The sequence below is a fragment of the Pinus tabuliformis genome, chromosome 1_1, assembly GCF_031772625.1.
Source record: "Pinus tabuliformis cultivar Carrire ecotype Pingquan chromosome 1_1, CPIR1, whole genome shotgun sequence".
Taxonomy (NCBI): Eukaryota; Viridiplantae; Streptophyta; class Pinopsida; order Pinales; family Pinaceae; genus Pinus; species Pinus tabuliformis.
In genome coordinates this window covers 529,935,758-529,962,699 of record NC_142297.1, presented here as the reverse complement: position 1 = coordinate 529,962,699, position 26,942 = coordinate 529,935,758, and the positions used below count along the sequence as shown (strand labels likewise).

General features: G+C 37.2%; 1 protein-coding gene across 2 annotated transcripts in view; it reads right to left on the bottom strand.

Moving 5' to 3' along the window:
* The window catches only part of LOC149214113 (uncharacterized), a 55,028-nt gene extending 33,351 nt beyond the window's left edge, over positions 1-21,677 (bottom strand). The window contains exon 1 of one of the 2 annotated variants that reach the window (XM_089390855.1): positions 21,312-21,677. In XM_089390855.1, the coding sequence (XP_089246981.1) occupies positions 21,312-21,476 (165 nt within the window). In that variant the 5' untranslated portion in view covers positions 21,477-21,677. The remainder of the gene's footprint in view (positions 1-21,311) is intronic. The other variant, XM_089390856.1, reaches the window with a different exon arrangement.
* Between the last annotated feature and the right edge of the window lie 5,265 nt (positions 21,678-26,942).

Genomic DNA, 26,942 nt, shown 5'->3' with positions numbered 1-26,942 from the left:
CAAAGGCCAACTCCCTCTTACACCCAATCATCAGAGGCTCACTACCTGTCAAGAATAGATCGTCAACATATAAAACCAAAATCAAAGGCATACCTTCGACCACTTTGATGTAGAGGTTTGGATCGGAACTTCTTCCAGGCTTCACCAAATAACTTGTCAATGCCTACCTACTAGGCTCAGGGAGCTTTGCTTCAAATTTCAAACCATACAATTCTTTCTACAAACATAACATTAGACAAGACATTCACATTCTCTATAATAAGTCATACATTCAATCTTCCCTGCTCATAAAACTTTCTATTATCTTCTCCTTATCTGTAGGATTGTCATACTCTTCGTGCGCTCCTAATCTTGTGTCCTACAGGCTCAACCGCACCCATAGGCCTTCTTTCATGTGGTTTGGGAGGCTTATAACCACACCCTTAAGCCTTTCTCGCGGCGATTGAGGCTTGAACTAGGAGAAACTTTCTCTATGCAAATCAGAACTTGTCAAAACTTCTTCAACAATATCATATGGTTATTCATGTCCACGATCCTTCCTTCAACAAACAAATGTCTTATTTTCAGATAATACTAGGCATTGAGATCTCATCAAGAGCCTCTCCCTCTAAATGGGAAGCCTCTTCAATAATTCACAACATCAACTTGTCTATCATAATATTTTCATGCTATAGCAAAACTGTTAGATCATGAAATCAAACTATAGCAGGTTCTAAAAACATATATTCATCATAGTCATAACAAATCATCGTCAACTGCTTTATTGTCACATATGAACATAACATCAAATATTCATCAAAGATTAGTGTCATATAATTAAGGCAACTAACAAGTGTATCATCATACTTCAAGGATCATAATCATAACATCAAGTTAAGGAATCAATTTTACCACTTGTCAGATTTACTAAGCTTAACAAAACCTTACCAAGATCAACAAGAGTATCAATTTCATTTTCACACTTTCATCATGCTTATCACAAGAATTAGCAATAGTATCATGATACGATATGTCAAAATCAATATCTCTAGACAACTTTATAAAATCATGAAATCCACTATATCTTGCCAAATATTAAGGGCACCAATATATCACATGTACCTAAAATTAAACATACTTTCTTATGTATGCATGAAGGTGATACTCTTGTCATACCTCAGGGCTTACCTTGCCATCCAATATCACAGCTTACATACCTTGTAGTATTCATATACCTTTGCAACTTGAAACACTTATTTGTCTTTGGAAGCTATTGCACTTGCATATTGTAATTTCCGGATGCAACTTTGAAAGCTTTGACAACTTTCTCAGGTCATTCTTTCCTTTTCCAGCACCATCCCTTCTCTTCCTGCACTAGCTTTCTTTTCCTGCACATTGGATGATCCTCAAGAAGGATCTGGATTTTGCATCTCATCTGGAGATTAGAAGTATACATATACTCAAATATTCATGCAAGAAGTATAAGCAATAATCAAAACAAGTATAGAATCACAAAAAAGTAACATAAATATAAAAGATACTTATCTTTCATGAGAGGTGATCATCTCCCTCTTGATTCAATATTTTCATCTACTTCATTAGCAACCAGGCATAGCTAAGACTAGCCCAGCTAGGGTTACACTAAATCTGACACAAGTACTAAAACAATTTCTCATTGATCATGAATCATGATGCAAAATTCAAGCCATTATCTTATTCCAAGGTTTCTTTCAAACCACGCAGAAGAGGCTCACGAAGAGCCATGCAGAAGACCAGGAGGGTTGACACAGTTGGCCACGGGAGCAAATGAGCCTTGTCGGGATTATGCAAAGCCTAGCAGCTCAATTCTTCAGTTGTTGGGGCATAGGAAGTTGTGGGCAGATTGCAAAAAGTAAAGTTGGTGAGGCGTTGTTGTTGTCAATGAAAAAAGATACCTAACCGGACAAAACCAAGGTAGAGGCAGTCGCTACCTAGGCAGATTTCTAGCTAAGAAATCCAAATCAGTGTTGCAGGAGCATAGGAGATTGGATAGGTGCGATTCGACTGTTGGCAAGAGGATTTCCAGGAGGGAAATTGAGACTTAGAAGGAGTCTAACAGAGAACTTCCAGGAGGGAAGTAGAGACTCAGAGGGAGTCGAAGAGAGAACTTCCAGGAAGTAGAAAAGAAGAGCATAGATGGCCATGAACAGACTTAGGGATTAGGACAAGCTGGACGGAATGTCCAACTTTGTCATCTGGAAGGCCAGGATCTTGTCTGTTTTGGATAGACATCACATCAAGGCCTTCACCTTGAGAACCATGGCTATCCCAGTCAATCCAACTGATAACAAAAGGTTGAAGATGCGATGGCCAGGGCGAAATGCATAATCTTTGATGGGGTCAAGGATCATGTGGTCTAGCATATTTCCGAGAAGAAGACGACAAAGTAAATGTGGGATACCTTGAAGACATTGTATCAAGCCACTTCCATGCAGAGGAAGATGCTACTGGATAATCAATTGCGGTCGTACTAGATGCAAAAGGGGGACCAAATAGATCACTTCCTCGACAAGTTGCAAGAGATCTAGGACCAACTAACTTCCATAGGGGCCACGCTGGAACAAGAGTTAATGGTGAGGACCGCCCTGAACGCAGTCTCCAAGGAGTCGGAGACGTTCGTCCAAATCATTTTGGGCAGAGAAAATCTTCTAGGATGGGAAGAATTGTGGGCAGCTCTTCGCCAAGAAGAGATCAAACAACTAACCAAGACCGGAAGTAGAAACAAAGGAGCCCGGGTCAAGAAAGGGGAGGAAGAGGATGCAGCTCTGGCGTCTGCGGGGCAGCAGGGGTAGAGGAAGAAAAAGGATCTCTCCAAGATTAAGTGCTTGAACTGTGGGAAGTTGGGCCATTATGCAAATCAGTGTCCCAGGAAGAAGAATAAGGGAGAGGCATCTGACTCCAAGGCAATGCCAGCGAAGGCGGAAAAGAAGGTAGAGGCTGATGAAGATTGTGCCATGAGTGCTCATGTACCTCTAGAGAAGAGGTGGGGAGACATCAAGCTGTAGTCAGGAAGACTACAGGAGATGAGGGGCAGGATCCTTGAGGTACCCAAACTCTTGGATCATATCCGGTTACAGGAGCCTCGAAGTGATAGTAGCAGGATGGCGGATATCGATAGAAATGAATGCAGATGAAGCGACATAGAGTGCTAAAGTGCAGGGATTTGTAACAATGTAGTGGGGATTGCAACAACACAAGAGGCACAAAGAAAGTTGCAGCAGTGCAGGAAGGCACAGAGGGGTTTGCAGTGGTGCAAGAGGCACATAGTTGTTGCAGCAGCGCAGAGATAGCTGAAGAGGCACAGGATAGCGACAGAGAGAGCTTCAGCATCAGGAGGGTTTCTAGCCTGACAAGGATGTCAATAGTTGGGTAGATCAATTACCATCATCTCAGTAACTGAGTTGCAGTGCAGCAGTGGAAGTGGTAGTGCTATGGGTAGCACGATGCAGCATGAGGAGAGAGGGATGCAGTATTGGGAGAAAGGACCACCAGAAGCACAAATGCAGAGGAGCTTCCGTATAGATGTAGCAGTGGCAGTGGTAGAGCCATGAGCAGCAGTGCAAAGGACGTTGGCTAGGAAGGCCAAGCATTAGCACAGGTACCGATGTCGTATGATCAGAATGATGTTCAGCTGTGGATCCTTACTAGAGCACATTCCTCGCTAAGAGGGAGTGTTGATTTGGGGTAGCATCGGATGTGCTCTAGCCATGAAAATTGGTGGAGAGGCTAAAGCACATGAGATCTCCAAGACCCAGAAATGGTTTGGGGAAATTCTACCCGGTGAAGGAGATATTAAAATAATTAATATTTTTAACGAGTTCCTAAGTCTAAACATAAGAAAATAAAAATATTAATGGGTATTAATATAAAATTGGGTTAGAAGGTTCTAAATGACATGGATCAAGCCAAATCTAATCTTAGCCATTGATTAGAGATGTAATCTCAGTCGTTGAAGACTCAATAGAAAAAGTATAAGAGGAGGCTTGAGGGTCAGTTGGAGATACACCAGAGTGATCAGTCAGTTCGATTTTATAGAGCGGGGTTTGCTAAGAGAAATCGAACCAGTGATCAATATTGCAGCGAGGGGTAGTGAGTACGAGGAAGAGAGGCAGAGATAGTTCTGGAAGACCAGCGCAGAGGCAGAGAGGTAGACGCAGAGCCAGAGGGAGCCATGCAAAGGCCAGCAATGACTATGCAAAGGCCAAAAGAGCCTGCGTGACCCACACAAAGGCTACAGAAGTGACGCAGAGGGCCAAGGAGCTTGCACAGAGCCTCAGAGGGCTAACACAGAGGCCAGGTGTGCTGACACAGTGCCTCAAATTGTGTTGGAGAGGATTTCGTGGGGCAAACTTTCATAATATCTGCTTCAGAAGAGAGGTATTACTGCCAGATTTTTCTATCTCTGTTGGGTGAGCCAGTTTGGCACCCAATGTACTCAAGAAACGCTACTTAATAATAAAACCCTTAGAACTGTTGCACCAGTTTTCCCAAGTTGGGTTTTTCCGGGGACGATTGTCCAAAAATAACGGTGTCCCTTGTGTGTTTGTTCATTTATTTCAGTTGTTGATCTATAGATGGTTGAGATTGTATTGTGTTTATTTCAGTGTTTATATGGTTAAATAACTTGTTAGTAATTAAACAAGTAGGTGAAATAAACTAGAGAATACAGATAAAATTTCTAACGAGTAATACTTAGAAATTTCAACAATTTATTCAAAAGAACCCATTGTTTGGTATAAGAAAGACGAACAAAGCAATTTAAATAATGATTCAGAAATTGAAATTCATGTTGTAAACCAAACATGGAGTGATAATCAATAAAATGAAGACATACTTCTCCAACTTAGAGATCTCATGATCGTGCCCCCTGCTGCAATTATTATTTGTCGAAGAAAGCAAAGATAGAAATCTGGACGTTCAAGAGTCACGACCCAGAACAACTCGATTCAACGAATATATAGATAAAGTTTGTCAAATCGACAAGTCATCTTTAATAAAAGTTAAAGTTGACAACCAAGAATATAGTTCAAGCGTGATGCGTCAATGAGAAGTCGAAGTCGATAAGACCAACCAGAAAGAAACACCTCCACTAATAAAAATGGGGCTTAATCATATTCCTCTTTATGAAGGAGATGAATACCCAAAGAAGCATTGGTTTGTTTGTGAGAAATTTTGGACAGTGAATGATAATCATATTACAAATTAGGATAAACAAATGGCCCAATTTGCATGCACTCTTCGGAAGCGCGTGCTAACTTGGTTCATAAATATCACAAAAAACCAAGCGAAGAGAAAAAATGATATTAAACAAATTTTTTCTCCTTCTTCAAAGTGTAATATGTTAAACATCTTGTGATTCAAAAACTTAAAAGAGATTAAACAACGACCGCATGATATAGTAAGGGAATATGATAAGTGATTCAAAGATCTATTAAACCAAATTCCATATGTTATTGATGAAGCATTATTAGTTCAATGGTATGTTGTTGGCCTATTGTAGAAAATCTGAGTGCCACTGAGAATGCATGAGGTGCAAACATGCGAAGAAGCCCTTAAACTTGCTTAACGCTTTGAAACAGATGATGAAAGGTAATCAAACAACTCAACAACTAACAAAAAATTGGTAGAAAAGATTGAACAATTATAAAGTTCATTGTTGGCATTATCTCTCCAAAAGAACAATCTTTGGTGTATAAATTGCAGAAGTGAAGGGCATACAAAGGACAAATGCAAATTTGTTGACTATTTTGACCAAGATGTTCGATGAGTTCAGTGGAATGTATATTGTGACATATGCCAAATTGCTTTGAATCACAGTACTAAGGAGTGTCGATATAGTTTGTGTAACTCTAAGCTAAAGTTGTGCGCCATATGTGAAGATAACAGCCACTCGACTCAAGAATTTCAGTTGAACACGAAAAATAAGCCCAATTACCATGTTGTTTATCATACTCAAGCTTCGGAACAATTTAGAGAACCACCTATCCAAGGAGGAAGGGGAAATGGAAGAGGAGGATACAGAGGTTGACGTGGAGGATATAATGGTCGAGGACGTGGTCATAGTCAAAGGCAAGGAATATTCTATTATTTTACATGCCAGTAAGAGTGCCACACAACACCTAGTTGTCCACTCAAAGATAAGACCGACATACTTTTCTGTAATATGTGCGGTCTGGGTGATCACTCATTAGATGATTTCCCTAAAATTCTTGAAAAAGTATTAAATAAAAGAGTTGTCAATTTGTTACAGACTGTCCCAAAGCAGGAGATTCTGAATCCAAAAAATCTCCATGTCATTACAAGGTCTAGCGCAGGTAAAGAAAATACTTCTCAGAATCAACGAATTCTTCGATCGAATAAAGCACCTCTAATTACCCAGATATGCAGGCTTAGAATGAAACTACGGGAAAAGCAATAGAATTTTTCAAAAATGAAGTCGATATGCAAAGATTGACAAAGGACACTTTACTCAAGGAATTTCTAGAATTATTAAAAGAAGAACAATCAGTTGGTCATCTTGTTGAACTTTTAAATCTATTAAAGGACTATAATGTAGGAAGAAACCAATACAAGAATTTGCAACAACTCTTACAAGGAAATCACTTAGATGATCACGACCCTCAAGTTGACTCAGAAATAAATGGATATATGGTCAAATAATTTCTGGTCGACTTCGGATCGCAAGTAAATATGCTTCCAAGAGAAACATGGATTAATCTAGGAAAACCAACCCTTTACAGGATGACTAACTACCTAAAATTAGTTGTCCAAAGGTTCATTGAACCCATTGAAACCTAGGAAACCGGCTTCGTCCTAAACCCCCTGAGAATCCCGAATCAGGCGAATCCGACACGATTCGGTCCGGCTTCGTGTCCAAATCACAGGACACGTCGTGTCCGAGGTCGTGTCGCGATTTTCAGGGGCGTGTCGCGATTTTAGGACACGTGTCCGGTTTCCAGGACTCACTAAGCTCAGCGCGGGTATGAAAAGGGCGTGTTTGCTCATTAATATTTTCATTTGGTAAGTGATTTGTGCTGTTGCAGCAAGGAGTAGAGCATTTTGGCAGCTTCATAATCAAGTCTAGGCCCTAGTATTGATATGCTATTCATGGTAATGTTAAATTCTTAAAGTAAAAGTGACATTCTCCTTAATCTTCATTTTCATCCTTTTACTTAAATTTTTAACATTATAATGAAATGACTCAGGATGTTTGAGAGTGGTTCCGGCCTCATTGGATTTCATATGGAGAAAGTAGAATTTTAGATTTCATTCAAAATCCAGCAGACTTATCAGTTTTTCAAGATTTTAGGATTGGGGGATTGCAATGTTTCCATTGAATTTTGTCATGTATTAGGGTATGGAACTCGTATTTAATCAAGAGCACCAAACCAAGAGCTTCTGAATATGTTGCTCCCGCTCCCGTTTTCACTCCCGCTCCCAAGTAACACTGTTCCTGATGATATGGGTCTGGACACCATTGTTGAGTTGGCATTGGCCAACATGGATCTCAATGATCCAGTGCTAGAGCCTGTTAGATTTGATGACTTAGAGGGGTCAGCCTCCATACCAGCAGATGCAAAGGCGACTATGGATACAGGGGAGGAGGAGGATGTAGAGGAGAGCAGTGGGGACCATGATGATGGGGACAGTGATGCTGATTCTGATGCTGATTGATGCCTTGAGGCTTGTATACCTGTAGTTGTTTTATATTTTCTATTTCTATTTTCCATTGGCATTGCACCGATGTTGTTAAAAGCGCGATCAGGATTAAATCGGCGCCGGGAATAAAGCAGAAAAAATCGGCAAAAGCGGGAAAAAAGCGTTTGGCACAAAAATATTCATTTTTTTTCATTTTTTTTCAATTTTTTTAATATCTAAACCATCTACAACATAAAATAAATACATTGACACATAAATATGATAAAAAAAACTAATATATAAGATGTTTAATATCATTTCTAGCGCTAAAATCACACATAACATTGAATCATGTCCTGAATAGTAAGTCCTGAGTCCCAACTCAGCCTCAAAATATCAACAAAAAATATGATAATGTATCTCATCATGTCATAATGTCATATACAATAAAATGAAAGTCTAATCCTATTGATTTCCTCTGCCCCTCTTGCGAGAAAATGGCACAACTTTCTGTTTCCCTCTAGATGTAGAAGCTGGTGCCTGTGCTGGTGGAAATGGCAGTGGAGTCTGACGTGCTCTAGAAGTTGAAGAACTAGTAGTAGCAGCTACAGGAGGCTGAGGTAGACGGAGACCACATCCTCTACTGGTGGTAGTGGTAGCCCGGGTAGGCGGTGTCACCTCCTCCTCCTGCTCCTCCTCCTCCTCCTCCTGCTCCTGCTGCTCCTGCTCCTCCTCCTCCCCCTCCTCCTCCCCCTCATCCTGCACTAACCAATCATCAGTGGGATCCATGAGAGGCCTCTCGGTCTCAACCCTCCATTCAGCAGTGGTGTCAATCCCATCCAATGAGATGGCTTCCGTATCAGGTGTCCTCTCTAGTTGTCTCACCCACAATCGAAGATTGTAGTAGACATAGACCATGTCATTAAGTCTATGGGACTCCAACCTGTACAAAGTTCATGAAATAATAATTAATATTATAAAAAAAATATTGTTTAAAACTTTAATGAATTCAAAAATTTATTTGGAAATTTGCAATATTTTAAATGTTTAAGTGTTAACCTATTGCGCTTCTTGTTGTGTATTTTTTCAAATACACTCCAATTGCGCTCACATCCTGAGGAGCTGCATGTTTGGCTGAGGATGCGTACGGCAAGATTTTGCAAAAGGGGTACTCTGCCACCATACATCTTCCACCATGCGTCTACAACAAAATTACAAATAAAATTTTAAATAAACATAAGAAAAAAATGGAATTTGAAGAGACAATGAAATTTGAAACAAAGTTACAAAGTACAAACTAAAAAATACCTGGCATTTTAATCGTCCTATCAATGACAGCCATCTCAAAGCCAAATGTGCCACCTGACATCTTATATGTCTCAATTTGTCTAGAGATCTCTATACGTTGTTCTGGAGATCTCACCATCTTCTGGACACAGGTTAATAATCCTTCCACGACCTCAGCATCAAAATCAAACCCACATGCATAAGAAAATGCAGGGTTCAGGAAAAGCCCAGCAGCATGAATGGGACGATGGAGTGTGTTGTTCCATCGCTCATCAATCACTTCCCATAGAAGGAGTTGTCTCTGAAACCCATCATCTCCCTTATCATCATAGTAGGACCGAATGGCTTCTTTGGCCCTGTCCATGGCTTCATACAAATAGCCCATTGCGGGCTTCTCACCATCAACCAACCGAAGAACCTTTACCAAAGGTTCAGTAACAGCGCACACCTCCTGCACTCCCGCCCAGAAGTCTTCCTGGTATGAAACTAGTCTGCACACGACCTCTCCTTCTGGTTTGCGGCTCATTGACGAAGCACGCCACTCCTCTGAAAGAAACATTCTCTTCAAATCCCACATAGAATTCAAGAGGGATTGAAGAGATATGAAACTCGTCGCAAACCGTGTAATGGCGGGGCGCACCAACTCTTTGTTGTTGGTGCATTTTCTCATCAAGCTAAGCACAGATGTGTGATTGTAAATAAATTTTGTGATGCTTTTTGATGAGTCAACAATATCTTTGACAAAGGGAATTTTCCCTATGTCCTCTAACATCAAATCAATACAATGGGCAGCACAAGGTGTCCAAAATAAAGTAGGATGCCTGTCCATAAGCATTCTACCAGCAACAACATAATTTGCAGCATTGTCCGTTATGACTTGGACAACATTTTCTGCACCCACCTCCAAAATAAACACATCCAGCAAATCACATAAAGTTCTTGCATCTTTGATTTGATGAGTTGCATCAATAGATTTGATAAACATAGTCCCCTTGGGACAACTAACCAAGAAGTTTATAAGGGTTCTCCCCTTTTGGTCAGTCCAACCATCTGACATAACAGTGCATCCTGTTTGTGCCCATGATGCCCTAAAATCCTCCAATCTTTGGGTGCAGTCACGCTTTTCCTCTTGAAGAATCCAGCCTCTGAAATCATGAAGAGAAGGGATTTTGTACCCCGGGCCAACACTGGCAATAGCATCAACAGTAGGTTGGAAAAATGGATTATTCCTTACAATGCTGAAAGGAATATCACTCCAGAGGAGAAATTTTGCCATCAACCTATCAGCTTGTTCTTTTTCAGTTCTTTTTAGCATTGAACCGATAGTTGGTTGTGAACCAGGTGTGGTTCGAGGAACAAAAAATGATGCTGCAGCTACCGGATTGACTGACGCTGCAGTAGAACCAGTGCCACTTGGCCCACTTCCTTCAGCTGACCTTTTTAGTTGCCTTTTGAGTTCTTCTTTGGCCTCTCTAGTGTGCTCTAATTCTCCCAATGCTCTCATGGCTCTTTGGATAATTTCAGGATTTGTATTTATACAGGGCCCCACATCACGTCCAGGGATTTGTGCAAGGTGGAACTTCAACCTGTACAACCCCCCGAATATCTCCTTTCCACACAACTTGCAATTCAAGTTTTGTCTATCATTCGGAGCTTTAGGTTCACCATATTCCCAGAAAGGATCCAATTTCCTTGGCATGTTTGTTTTTGAATTTTGAATTTGCAAACCTATGGAAAAATAAGGATTAGGAAATAGGAATTTAGGATTACAAATTACAATTTAGTATTTACAAAATTACAAGTTACAAATTTACAAAATCCCAAGTTACCCAACCAAATGGCAAATGCCAAAAAACAATGAAAATCAAAAAACATAAACAATGTTTAAAAAAAATGAAAAAAAAAATAAAAAATTGGTTCCCATAGTCATACCAAGTTACCCATCCCAAATCAATGAAAAATTACAAAAAAATCTTTAAAAACAATGAACATTGAAAACAAATGGTGCCCATATGAAATTTCTCAACCAAAAACAATGAAAAACAAAGTTTATAACAAGGAAAACAAAAAAAAATTAATCTACATACCGTTTTTATGGACAAATTGGTGATCTTGTCTTGGATTTCTCCTAAAACCACTTGGATTCGCTCCCAAACCCTTCAGCTCTCCTCCACAAGGCGTCTCCTCCTCCTCCGCGCGGCGACAGTCAGAAATGACTAAATAAAAATCGATTTTCATAAGTTATAAGCCCGCTGCCCCACGCCCCGGCGATTTTTTCCAAAAAATTCGCGATTTTTTCGGAAAAAATCGTTATAAAAAAAGCCCGCGATTTTTTGGGATAAAAATCGCGATTTAAGCGGGATAGTGATAAAATCGCGATTTTTTCACGGGATAGTGAAAAAATCGCGATTTTTTGAAAAAATCGCGATTTTAACAACACTGCATTGCACCAACACTACCTATGTAACACATTTTGATTTGATGACTTAATGAGAAAACTACAGTTGTCAGTGTGTTTATCTTACCATCTTGTAGTTGTAAGTTGTCTTTCAGTTATGAATTATGAATCATGATTTAAATTTTTAATAGATTTATCATTTATGTGACCAGTACCACTGACATTTATTTGAATTTTGTATGTACTATGCATGCTAATAGCTATAGATGAAGATCTATGTTTGAAATCAATAAATTTGTATCATTAATTAAAATTTGTGTAAGAAATATGATAATATCTAATTTTTAATATATATATATATATATATATTTTAATAAAATAATATATAACGTGTCCTGTTCCGGGGGGTCAGCGTGTCCCGAATCCGACACCACGAATCCCGAATCCTACGTGTCCCGAATCCCCGTGTCAGGTGACTTAGATTGAAACGATGCGACAAGTTAAAACATTGATTATGGGAATTCCAACATTTATCAATTTTGAGGTCATTGACTTGGTCGATGGTATTTCAGCTTATCCAACATTAGTTGAGAGACCATGCGGCCAAAGAATGAAAGCTATTATATCCCTTGAGAAAGAGAGAATTAAATTAAAAGTTAATAACAAGAAAATAATTTTCCTCTTGACCTCCGAGAAGGGAAGCCATGGGAAGAAGACTAAAAAACAAGGAGAATATATCAAGTGTTGCACAAAGACAAAGACAATGTGGAGCCTAATGCATTGGGAGAAATATTAACTAGTTCCCCACTTTCCATCGGACAAAACTCTGACACCAAGCTCTATGAATGGTAAATTGAGAATTATGACTCTAAAGAAAAGGAATGTTGGACAATCAAAGCTATACCAAGGAAGAATGTCCGACCACGTTTTTCCATACAAGCTATACCTATAATCCGGGAAAATAAAACTAAACAAACGCCATCACTATTACCATTTGATATAAATGAGGAATCCACCAATATAATTAGATTCAAGAAATGGGCATCTCCTATAAATCATGTGGAACAAGCGACTAAATCTATTGGAGAGCAAGGGAGAATGCAAAGTTTGGTTTAAACTTTCATTGACCAAGTACCCTGTTGGCAGGATACTTATGTGAACCGACTTCAAACATGGACGACAACAACAATATCATTTATTGAAAGGTTTGGAGGTCGAAAGTTATCGATTCAAGGTAATATCCCAACACTTAAGCCTAGACAAGAACCCGTTCTCCATATACAAACTTGTGAGTCAGAATGGTGAAGAATCAAATATAGGGATGAAAGGGTTTGGCCTCACATGTTTCCTAATACTCTAGATGTTTTGCCTAATAAATGGTATAAATTAGAGGAATCTTGTGGCCAATAATTACACTAGAAAGAATTAAAGGACAATTTTATTAAAGACTTTGAATTTCAACCAAAAGAGTTGGAACTGGTTGAGACAACCAAGTATATTAAAGAATTTTTGAAGGGAAAATCCCCCACCAAGTGTAAAGAAGAATCACTAGTCAACATCGCGTCGACCATTGTATGTAATAATGTGTCATGCTCATCTAATGGAAAATTTTCCAGTAGGTTACAAATGGAAGGAACTTATACTACTGGTCAAAGCTTTTGCTGGAAGAAGGAACCCCTTGAGAATCTTAGAAAAATTAAATTAGTGTTCAAAGTGGACAAGAAGGAAAATAAGAAATCTGATCAACTGGAATTTCCACCCACATATAAAGAAATAAAAGTCGAAAGACCGGACACTCGATGAGTCAAAGGCCTTGACTGGATGGATGCAAAAATTAAGAGATAAAGGAAGTCGATATATCATATGACGACAGAATAAATATGGCTTGACTAGGAGATTATTAGTTGGACAAACAAACGACAGAATTTATCAACCATTTAAAATAGTATCAATATTTTTTTGCCCATGATTATAAAGATCTCAAGGACTCATGAAAGAAATGGGAGAAATGAAAATTGACCTCATTCCAAGAGCCAAAACCATAAAGAAAAGACCATATAAGCTCGCACATAAATATAAGCCCATTTTATAGAAAGAGATAGAGGGGATGTTAGCAGCTGGCATCATCTACCCTATTGACAAGTCAGAATGGGCAAGTCCCATGGTTGTGCAACCTAAAAAGTATGACCGCATTTGATTGAGAATATGCGTTAATTTCCGCGGATTTAATAAACTAACGATAATTGATCCATTTCCTACCCCTTTTGTGAATGAAATAATAAATGAAGTAGCGGGCCATGAATGTTACTCTTTAACAGACAACTTCTCAAGGTACATGAAGCAAGGAAAACTGGCACCAAGAGATGGTTGAGATGGGTAACCAAAGATTCAAAGAAATTGTAGACAACTCATACTAGCTAGACCCCAAGGATTTAAAAGTGCAGTGGAGCATCTTTGCAACCACAACCAAGTTTAAGAAAAAACTATCTGGTCCCTCGGGAGGATTGTGAGAGATTAATTGAGGTAGAGCACAAGCAAATCAAAGTGGAGAAAGCAAATAGATAACTTCTTAAGTGCATAGTTAAGCATAAGAACAACCACAGAATCTAGACTCCAAGGAGATTCCACTTACTAAGATATACAATGAGACAAAAACATGGGCAAACTCTTTTCAAGAATAGACAAACATGTACACCCCACCACATACTACTAGTGATGACAAGTATTTGTTGAGCACACAACCAGAAGACTGACAAGTACTATTATCATGCCAAATTTCAATTGTTATACCTGATCTTGTATGAGGCTCCACATTGTGATTTCCATCTCATTTAATGGAGTTTGATGGTGGTTCCTTGGAGCTTTTGATGGACTTATAAGAGATACACTTTCATTGAGTTTCTTCTCTTCTTGGTATTGGAGATATTCCGTTGAGGAGCTCCACTTATCTTTTTTATTGATGGTCATATTTTGGTACTACTTACATGCCCTTTTTGCTTGATGGACCACTCTCTCAACATGTAGATGTGTGATATTTCATGTGGTGTCTTATTGAACCATCCTAGTGACTAGGTATCTTGAAGTGGAGAGGGTGTTCTACATGGTCCGTGTTACCCTTTGACATGTAGGAGTAGCTAGAGATTTCTCACTTATAAACAACATTTCCACAAATGAGATCTATAGTTTTCCACAAACACATGGGCAGTGATGCTTCCCACATTTGATCAACTCACTCACATTTCACGATTATGATGCCTAATATACACGAGGTACAATATTTCATTGTTTCATACTAGGTGTTAATCTCTCGGGTACTTGTCATGAAAGTAGTGATCATTTATTGAGTCAAACAATGGATTATGATGCTCTAAATTTTTGCTACTTACCTTGTTTTTCTTTGGTGGATCATCATCCTTCTTTTGATAAGCATTTTCATTCATGGATTGATTTGTACTGCTAGGAGGCTTTGGAAGGTGTAGCATGTCCATTTACCAATCCATACTTAACACTCTCCATCTTACCTAATTTCCTTTATCTTGTTCATGAGTTTGTTGTCATGTGTCACGGAAAAAGGGTTCATGTTTCATAGTATTATCAAAAGAACCTCACATTAAAAGAGCTATAAGCTCAAGGTAAAGATAATAAATAAATAAAATCAAAAGCCAAAATAAACCTTGAGTAATGCTCCCTTTCTATGAGGCCATTAACTCAAATCCTATTTGTAAAAGCCATCTCTAATAAAGGGGTAACTAAATGAAAAATAAAATAAAAAATCCAAGGGGTAGTAAGAAATAGTGCTGAGGAAAGGGTAACTTAATGCATAATTGCTCCCTCATATTTCGAATGCACTCATGTGGATGAATATCTTAAACAACCTCATCATGACAATGTAATTCAACTCTTGAATTTAACCACCAAACCATACCATCTATCACTACACATGATCCTTGATTGGTTTTCCTAGGAACTACTCTTCTTGGGAGTTGCCACATGCAATAAGGGTTAATGATACCCCTAACCACACCTAAACTTGGTAAATTGTATGAATTCTACGACTTATTGTGAAGTTAGAAAATAAAACTCAGTGTCCTCTACCTAATGGAATTTACATTTGACATGTTTCATTGTTTATGTTGCATTTGATTTGTGCGCACAAATTAAGGTTGATGACTACTTTGTGTCGCTTAGGCCTTTCTTTGGAAAATGTACCTTTGGAGAACATTGAGGTCAATTTTTTGCTTGATAAAGGTTGTCCCACCTATGGAGGAGGTCGTTGGGGCTTCTAGAGAGAATGTTGCACCCTTTGAAGGCAATGTTTCACTTTTGAGACCTTTTTCATGCCTTTTCACATGATTTTTGAGGGAGTTGTCCACTTTTGGGAGCCCAAATATGTCACATGTGGGACTTTTTCATTCTTATGAAGAGGACGACTTGGAAATTGATGAGAGTTTACTTCATTATCTTTAAGGCCTTTTGACTCATTCACTCATGTATCATAGATATTGTATATATCATTGACCATATTTATAGGGTTTGTAAAGAGATGACAGTATTTTATATTTTTTTAAGATAAAAGCTAGGAGAATATTATTCTTATATTGAGAGGGTTGCTACCTCTCTTCATAAAAATAAGAGAAGCACCTATCTCATTGCTATAACTTGTGAAGAACACTAATTGTCTAATATTATAATTTTCATTTTGCTATGGATGGAGAATTAAAGCACTCTCTTTGAGAAAGATGTCTTGTGGATGTTTTTGGATCTAGGGTTTTGTGTATGAAATCAATTTATTGAGCAAGTGATATTTCTTAATCTTTGTACATTTTATTTATGAATGGTTGCAAGTGTAGTTGTGCTTTTCTATTGTTTGTGGTGCACTCTCTTTCTATATTTTTGAACAAGTCCCTTAAAAAGTTTTTTTACGATTACTAGTGATGTATCTTCCCCTTGAATTATCTTGAAGCTTGTAAGGAACTAGGTGGATTTGTTAGGGTTTGTAGTGGACAAGTATAACTATCACCCTAGTTTCACTTACACATGAGAGGGGAGCCTTGGTTGACCCCATACACCCAAAAAAATTAGGCACTAATCTTTCCTTATCTAGTCAACCATAAAGTCAAAATTCCAAATGGTTAAATTTTGTTTTAGGGTAAATCTAGGGTTTTTAAGCTTGTAACTAATTTCTCATCCATCAAAACCCAAGATGTCAAGGGTTGTCTTGCATGTGTTTGACTTAAAAATATTTTTAACAAAATCAACTTAGCTAGTTTACAAATACATTTTTATTACAAAATCTTCCATTAAGCTTGTGAAATTGATGTAAAATGTAGCCGAAGGGGAGAGCTTCTCATGCCCCAAATATGTAGTGCTCACAAATGGAGAAGGGGCTCATCACCTAAAATAGGTCTTTTACCATGTCAGGATGTTGAATGGCCCTACATATAGTGCGCACTCCAATGTACTAGATAAATAATACAAACAAAATAATCCTTGACATGGGAGGATGTACTCCGAGGCCCGCCTAAAGGAACTCACTAAGTGTAGCCTCCAAAATGATTGCATGCAAATACAAAAAGAATTCTCTCGAGTAACCCCTTGCATAAAACAAGTTCAACAAATGATAAAATAATTAAGTAGTTACAACCTCCAACATGTAAGGCTCCATGAAAAAATAAGATATGCTCCTCCATATGTGCACCCTCCAAGGAAGCAATGAAATAATCATAGGGTGCACTCCAACAAGTAAGACCCTCCACAAATGACAAGAGTAATGTCTCCACATCCATGCCCTCCAAGGAGAATCTCCAAATACAAAAATAAGACCAAGTAAATACATGCAATAATAACATGTGTGGTCCTCCTCAAACTCCAAGCTCATGTAAAAAGCCACTGGTCCTCTCCACGTGCAACATATTCTCAAAGAAAACTCCTCCATTGTTGAGAAATCTATGGCAACATATATATTAGGTTTCTTAAAATGATTTCTCTTTCCTTCGACAAATTCTTGTGGTCATCATATTAGTTCTTCATTATTATTATTGTGTTTATTTTATCATCAAGACAAATGCCAAAAAAGAAGATCAAATAAGACACGAGAGTTAGGCTCCAAGTTAGGGAAAAACCCCTATGAAGGGGAAAACCCAGTCAAACTCTTCCACTATAGATTCAAATCAGATTGAGAGGACCAAGACCTTTTTTACTTTAAAAACCAACACACCATGATCAAATCAGCCACCTATCCAAGAGATCAACTTCAACAAAGTCAACTGCTAGCTTCTGCTTTATTAAGACCTATGGAAACCCTAACATCTTCAAAAATTCGCTTCTTTCACAGATGAAGAATCCTCCTTCTATTCCTTCATTGGGCTTCATGCTTCTTCCCGGGCTCCTAGCATTCTTTATCTACTTCAGATTGGATCAGAAATATGTGTGATTGATGTGCTACCAAAAGAGGTTGAATTGCATCATATTTATAGTCTTCTTGAGCACTGGAAGGGTTCCTTCAAGGCCGATTTGTAGGGCTAGCTGACCTGATCATTTAGTGGACACTAAGACACTTTTTACAAAAATAATTTTTCTTTCTTGTTTACAAGAGCCCCAATGGGTCTATGACATCATGACTTTGACTTTGACTCAAAATAAAATCCCTAGAGCACACAATGGGTGATTTGACCTATTGACCATTGACCCAAGCATGCAACCCATGCTTTAATAAGTCAACTTCTTTTTATAATAAAATTCCATTTTCTTTTCATTTGAAAAATAAATTACATCATGAATTCAAATACAATTATGAAAACCAACACTGATTACATTCTTCAACACTCCCTCTTAACTAGGGAGGTATTCATAATTACCTATATATAGAGGTACATGGAACATCTCAAAATGATAAGTTCTACGAAGAGTCACAACACACGTAGTGCTACAAATTAGATACTTGAACAAGGTATCTAATTGGGTGGGACTAAGGTGTGTTCCAAGCTTCAGCCACTCTAAGTACCATCAGGCTCCTGCTTTAACACCAACCCAGTGATCTAGGTGCATATCCAAGGTCAAAGCTCCAAGACCAACGCCACCCTCCCTACTTCGGGATCTAGGCATCATCACAAGCCGACTAGAGGTCCTCCCAAGCGTCTTGTCGCCCCAAGATGCTTCATCTATCATTAACAACTAAATCAGATATATCCACCAGTCCAAGCATGCTTCAAAACGTTCAACCATCTTACGGAGAGATCCTGCACAATCACAACCCCCATTAATAAAAAAACTTTATACATAAGTTAAATCAAACCTCCGGGGTTTTTGAAATATACATATGTTGCTTAGGTCATCATCATACTATCCAAACACATCTTCATTGGAGGCTTTCTTCTTTAACTTCTTACAGCAACACCAAACTCAATACTTCTCAACACAGCGAGGTCTTTGTTTGCAACTTCATGAATCAAGAACATCCATCTACAATACTTTCATTATTTGGTCTTATTCTTTCTTTAAAGGTATTCACTATAATTGTCATAATATGCCCTCCCTCTTAACTGGGGAGATATACCCTTTCTTTATATCCAAGCTCCCTCTCAACTAAGGGAGATCGATAGCTTCATAACATCGAAGAAACTTCAACCTTTCAAAGCTTAAGGGACATCATTCCTTTTACAACAAGAGCATCCAACTCCTCTTTTTTCATCATGCTCATTACTATTATGATCAAGTCCTCTTCAATTGTGAGATAGATGAACTTCTTCAACATCTTGAAGATTATGTACCTACAAATCTTCAACAACAAGTACACCCAAGTACAAATCAACCCATGAATGACTATACACTTGACTTAGTAGCTTTTAGTCAAAAAAATCTAACTATACACTTGACTTGACAAACTACTCATGCAATACAATGTGAAATAAGAAGTACTTTATACCAAGTCATCTATTCCACCCTGTTTTGCCTTTCGAGGAATGATAAAGTTCAACTTCTTATTTCACATTGTATTGCACTAGTAGTTTGTCAAGTCAAGTGTTTAGTTAGATTTTTTTTACTAAAAGCTACAAAGTTAAGTGTGTAGTTAGATTATTTTGACTAAAAGCTACTTAGCTTAGTAGCTTTTAGTCAAAATAATCTAACTACACACTTGACTTAGTAGCTTTTAGTGAAATAAGAAGTTGAACTTTATCATCCTCGAAAGGCAAAACAAGGTGGAATAGATGACTTTACCAATTAAAAATGAACTCATTTTTCCTTAATTAAATGTAACCAGTTAAATCTATCTTAATTATGAATATATCAAGTGTTTAAAGGCAAGGCAAACATTTCTCAATTTTTTAAATACAAAAGGTTTGTATGATTTTCTCAAATAAAAAGAAATAGAGCCAGCATATGTTCTTGTTTGAAGGCAACATTTTTGAAGAAGTAAATGAATACACCTCGGGATTGATTTCAACAAGAAGCTTAATTGGGAGCACTTCAAAAGAATAGAAATTTAGGAGGGTGGAAAGCATTATATGCTCTTCAAAACAAGATGTAGAGAGGCACAGTTATGTGATTGGAAAACAATTCAAGTGCTTTTTGAGCTTTGTCCAGTAATATTATATGGGTGTGAATTGTGGGTTAACAAATTGAGAAAACCCAAAAACAGATGTAGAGATGCAGAGTTGTGGGAGTGTAAAACAATTAAAGTGCTTTTTGGGCTCCTAGTTTGTCTAGTAATATTATATGGGTGTGAATTGTGGGTTAACAAATTGAGAGGAAAACAATTAAAGTGCTTTTTGGGCTCCTAGTTTATCCAATAATATTATATCGGTGTGAATTGTGGGTTAACAAATTGAGAAAATCCAAAAACACTTATTATTAAAGTAATAAATCAAAATAACAAGAGCCAACTAAACAACAAAATGCAGGAATGTCAAATCTATTGGATTTATTTGGACCAACAATATTAAATTGGCGGGTAGAGAATACTACACATAAATATCTCTAACATAATAGGAAAGGGTGATACTACACATAAATATCTCTAACATAATAGGAAAGGGTGGCCACCAACGATATTAAATTGACATGTAGAGGATACTACACATAAATATCTCCAACATAATAGGAAAAGGAGTTGTGACTTTTTGTAAGCTTTTCTGGTAGATTTCCAGTTGGATTTTCTGGTTTAATTTTTCTAAAATCTGGCCGGAATTCATTGAAATCACAAGATTGATGGGTAAATCCTGCACAATAGAAGTGCCCTAGGGGTTTTCTATGGTGTTGAATCCATATATAGTAAAAAAAAAACTAATTTAAATAATACAAATCAAGATTTTACTTCAATTTTTTCCACTGGATTCGGGCACCGGAAACTCCAAAAAGTCCCACTATAGACAACTCCGAAAAATATACACTTAACCGGAAAAGACCAATTTGGCAGGAGAATATTGAAAATTTTATAAAAATAAAAGAAAACAAAAGATAAAAATTACAAGTAAAAGTTAAGAAGATAATGCCCTGTTTTATATACATGGAAGTAAGGCTGGATCTACTTGAAAGCATATAACTCTATAGCTATAACCTCAACAATGAGTTTACTGGACACTATTTTTTAGATACTATCTAAGGTGAAACTGTCTTTCTTTCTGATTTTAAAGAAAAACCTAAAACTGCTTCAGCCAATTGGCTGAGAGTTCATATTTCTTAAATGCTAAAAAAATATTAATAAACCCAAAAATATCTAGCAAGAATAAAAGTATACATTTTTACTAATCAAATTTTACTTAAATAATAATGATAAATCAATTTACATTACAAATACCACCATTAATATAATAATAATAATATAATTAAATAATAAATCAAATAAATAAATAATGTAATACGTTTCACATAGTTATTCCAAATATGAACTTCCACATATTCAAGCAACTGCAGCTACTTATATCAAGCAATCATAGCTAGTTCTGAATTATTAAACATAAAAGATCTTGACCTCGTTCTTGAAGAGATTTTCGTTCATTATATCCTCCAAGGACCATCCAAGCACCATATTCTCGAAAAATTCAGTTGCCAATTTATATTTGGCTCTCTTTACGCTGCTGTCTTCCCTTTCTGGGGCTGTTCCCCCATACAGAAGCGATCTCAGACCCGAAAGCATTTCTCAAACGCCCAACCACTTATAACTACAAGCAACAGCAGGCACAGGTATTTCAAGCTATAAAACCAGCTGGTTAACAACTCAATTTGCAATATATTACATGTTCAAATGAACTTTGAACTGCCCTATTTGAGCTCTCCATGGGATTAGAGTGAAAAACAGAATGAGAATAATGCTATTGTTGAAGGGTTAAAAAGATCCACAGTGCATTTATACGCAAACTAGTAGAACAGCGACGGCGGCCAGTTGGAATTCCAGCTAAGATTGACGACACACTTGCAGATTTTGGGATTTCCAATAAAGATTGATGATGGTGTTATCAAATTTAACACTAAATGTGATTGGAGTGGTTTTTAAGTGTGATTTAAAAAAAAAATATATATATTTTTCTATTTAATTTGTCTAAAATTTAGTCGACATTCATTGAAATCACAAATTTTATAAATAAATTTTAAACCATCACACTAAAAAATAAATACTAAATCCATATAATTAAATATCCACCCAAAAAAAACTCCAAAATATCACTTAAAACAACACCACTGCAAAATGACTAGGCAATTTGCCTCTCAAATTCCCTCGCTAAACTGTCTGATTCCATCAGCAAAGCAAGAATAAATGCGAACGAAGTACGAGTTGACGGTCGTATGGACGAGGTGATTGAAAATATTGAAGTATAAATGTTAGAACTGCCAGCTCCAATTCCAATGGGAACATGGGCAGCTATTTGAGAGTAGACGATTCCTATTTCCAATTTCTATCCATTTGAGAGTAGGCGATTCCTATTTCTAATTCCATAGAAAAGTTACTGTGCTTTGACATATGCTTTCAATAGGCAGATATAATACGTGGGTGGTAATGACTAGAAAAAAAGAAAAAACGAAAACAATATGTTATATAAGACTATAATATGTCATCCACAATCACTTTTTTATGGGGTTGGAAATAGAAATCGCCTTTAAAAATATCACCACCCCCACTTCAAAGAAAGCGCAGAATAAATCGAAAAAAAAAGTATGAGTTGATTGTCGGAAGTACGATGTAATTGAAAATATTAAATTATAATAATAATAAATGCAAAAGAAAGCACTGTTGAAGGATAATGCGACTAAAAAGTTATTCGCACAATAATAAATGCAAAAGAAAGCACGGTTGAAGGATGATGCGACTGAAAATTTATTCGCACGCACAATGGATAGAGCTAAGCACCATTACCGATAAAATATTATCATCCACTGTTTTTATTCTAAATTCGCTTTGTTTATATTATCATCCACTTTTTTTATTCTAAATTCGTTTTGTTTATATTATCATTTTTATTATTATTTATTTTAAATATGTTTTTGATTTTATATATATAGATTTAGCATGAAAAAATGATGGGAGTATTTAAATTGTGAAAAGTTCAAATTAAACAATTAATCTCCAGGGGAGTAAATTGGATCAAAATAATATATTTAAAAAATTCCAAAATTCATTGTTTTTAAATTTTGTATATTACCATTATTATTAAATTTGATAAATAATTATTAGTATTTTATTTATTTAAGTGTTAACTAGTACAACCACATTAAAAATATTAATGTGATTGATATAGCCTAAATTTCATAAATATAACAAAAAAATCTATTGTAATAGGAAGAATAGCTTACCAATGCACACATTTATCTGATTAAACCATGTATAAAAAGGTTATGGGTCAACTTTAACTTGAAAAAAAAATTACACAATAACAAAAAAATCTATTGCAACGCCAAGAATACCTTACCAATGCACACATTTCCCTGATTAACCATGTATAAAAAGGTTATGGTCAACTTTAACTTGAGAAAAAAAGAAGGAATTACCCAACTTATTATAAAATGAACCATTTTGCTAAATACAATTTTCTTATATATTAATTTCTCCATCTAATTAGAATATGAACTTGTTAGAATTAGAATAATCTCAAATCCCTAGGAAATTGGTGGGTGGGAGAACGTGGCAAGATTTATTTTTTTTTGTTAAGCTTGGCAGGACCTCCTTTTTTTATTTATAAAAAGCAAGTTTACACCACATATATGAGATAGGTGGCCTCAACTTGCCCAGTGGGAAACCAAGTCTGTTGGCCACCTATCCTCATTATAAGCCATCCAAAAACAATATAGTATTAGTCATTCTAACCAATCTATATACGTATCAGTATCATGATAAGAGTTTATATGTCTATCTATCATAAGCAAGCATCTTTAAAAAACTGACTAATCCTATTGTCCTTCTGAGGCAGACTCAACCGAAGCTGGGTCATTGGCTGAGTCCCTAGGCATATCAGCTAGCTCAATAATGCAAGGGATGTGCCTTTGGATTCTGTCTAGGTGGATGTCCTGCTTGTGCAACTGGAATTAGATCATCTGCAAGTCTTTTTTGTAATTGGGCATGTCCTGGAGAGTCATAGCCATCCCCACTGAGATTTGCTCCATTGCGTTCCCCATAAGGCTCTTCATGAGCCAGTACATATAGAGGGTCTGTTTAAACTGGGTGAGTTTGCCCCTGGTATTCCTGAGATCCGAGATTATTGCCCGCCAATTCTCCATCTCCTCTTCGAATTCATCCTCTTGTTTTATTTTCCCCTCCCATTCGTCCAGAAGCTTACGGATGCCTGCATCCGTTCCTTCCCTGTAGGTTGTCGTTGCTTCACTAATGAGGTGTTCTACAGGCTTCCTCCCATGTCTAGGTTCCGAAGTGCTCTGGTCAGCAGCTCGAGTCGACTCCCTCCCCCTTCTGTCACGTCCTCTTCCACGTGCAGGTCGGGCCATCTCTCCTTTATTCTTTGCCTGTTCACAAGCGAAATGAATTAGCTCTCGATACGTTGTCTCATGCCTCTTTGGCTTGATACAGGTTCCCCTCCCCTCGTGCATCTAAGTGCAATTGCCTTTGCCCGGGTACCCCTCTGCCTCAAAATGTTGTGCCACTTCTCTTCCTAGTGTAGCTGTGCCACTCACCTTGCTCTCGCTCCTGCCTTTCGTTTGCCTCACCACCCACATGGTAGTAACAATTCTCTTGACTACACACAGGAGTGGTTTCACGGTGCCAGACCCAGTTAACGCTCATGGCTCTCACAGCCAGCCCATCGAGTCGAGTTACCGTCACTCCCAATCGTGGTGCCTTCCCCCGCCCCTCTGCCCAGTGCTGTTGCATCACTCCTCTGCCCAGAAGAGCTACCTCACTTCTCTGCCCCTCCCTTGGCCATCGCTCATGCTTAGCCTCAGCCTCACCACCCGCATTGGGATACCGATTGTCTCACTCGCTCACAAGAGGGGTCTCTCGTTCCCAACCCCGAGTATCTCTCATGGCTCTCACCTTCGACCCAAGCCCGATCACCATCACCCCCAACTTATGCTAGTCTCCTCGACCATCCCCCAATTTCCCTCCCCTGTCATCTCCCGAACCCCCTAGCCATAAATCAACAAAGTTGCCATAGTAAGGGGCTTGAAAGACCAAGATACATACCTGGGAATGCTTCGTTGAAACCGTTGTTGGCAACTCCACTCACTTACACCCTCGCTCCTCCGTCCACCCGCAATCTCAACAATACTCTTCTCTCTGTCCTGAATTCCTTCATATTCCCATTCAACCTTGCTCTGTCGCGTCACCCGCCCTACCTTAGCCGCCTCACCTCCTTCTCCATCCTGGCCATGCCTACCACTTCTCCCATCTCCTCTGTCAGATTGCATGTGGGAGCCCACCGCACCCATCACCATGAGCATGTGGGGGGCGGTGGGTGGTACCCTGCCTTTAAACGTCATAGCTACCATATTTGTCCGTTGTCCTCTCCTGCCTCGAGCATGCACCCCCGATCGGGGGGAGCACGTGGCAAGAATTTTAACTTGAGAAAAAAAAAAGGAATTAAACATCTTATTGTAAAATGAACCATTTTGCTAAATAAAATTTGTTTATATGTTAATTTCCCCATCTAATTAGAATATGAACTTATTAGAATTGGAATAATCTCAAATCCCTAAGAAATTGGTGGGCAGGGGAGTCACTTGGCACGAATCTATTTTTTTAATTTATTAAAAGCCAATGCAACCTAACAAACTCTGTAACACACTACAGCTGTTGATAAGCATTAAAAAGAAGCATATGATGAGCATATTCCCTTGAGAATCATTCTAGGCCTTCAATTAAAAAATAAAATAAAAAGTCAACAAATCCTCATCCACCTTAAGTTAAAATAGAAAGTATTCTACAAATATTGATCATTTTAAAATCTTCTTTAATTTTTAAAGTCATAGATGAGTTAAACATTTACACATATAAAACTCTAATATATGAGCAATTTCAAATACCATTTTGGAAAATAAAAAAATCCAAAGAAGTTGTTGGTTAAAACTTCAAGATAATCATCAAACTATGCACTTCCCACCATACTAAGACCCCAATATGAGACTTCCCTTTAGCACAGAGACTCCAAAATAAGCACAAACTTGCCAATAGTGGGTTTTTGGCCATGTAACAAAACGCTTGTATTCATCTCCATTCACATCATGCAACATTGCATTGTGCATCCTTAAAGACAAAACCCTGAATAGTGAACCCTTAAGCTTAAAGGTTGAGCCTCATGTGGCATGCCACACCCACGGTCATTGATATGTAATATAAAACACTAACTATGAGGATAGAGTAATCAAATTAAAGGGATTTTTAATTGTTCAATAGAAATAATAGAATTGACTTTTCTTATTTGTCTTAAGTGCATAATAGTGTTTAATTTGATTTTGAGAGTTTTTAGGTAATTTTTTAGTGTTGGTATATTTGTGATAGATCTTAATTTTTATTAAAAAAGAGTCTATTTAGTATTCTAATTAGAAAATGGATATATTTTATTCAATATAGAAATCTCAAATGTGTGATTACCATGCCTCTAATAAATTTGATATGTTAAAATGTGAATGCAATTGGGTTTAGGTCTTTCAAAATGTATGCTCATAAATTATTATTAGTTGAAATGTTAGAATCTTCCTAAATTCCTATTTAAAAGTGAGTTCAAACCTTTTTAAATTATTTATAAAATTCTTTTCATTTCAATTCATTGTATTAAAGTTCTCTTCATTCCAATTTATTACATTAAAAGTCGAAATTAATTATTCATCTTCAAAACACATGTTAATAAGTTTAACCAAACCATTTGAAAATTTTCTAAAACATGATTTGTAAAATCTTTAAAATTACATAAATAATATTTATTAAAATTGTATTAAAATATAAATAAATATAATTAAACATTTTTAATTTTTTAAAAACATAAAAGACTATCATATTATTTTATTAAACCATATTTTATAATACACCTAAAACTAAAAGGCTTCATATTTTCATATTCATAACCTAATTAAAAATATATATATATGAAAAACTTGTATAATATAATATATGGCATTTAAATTATGAAGAAAAAAAAATACGAAGAGCAGTTTAAAAAGGAAT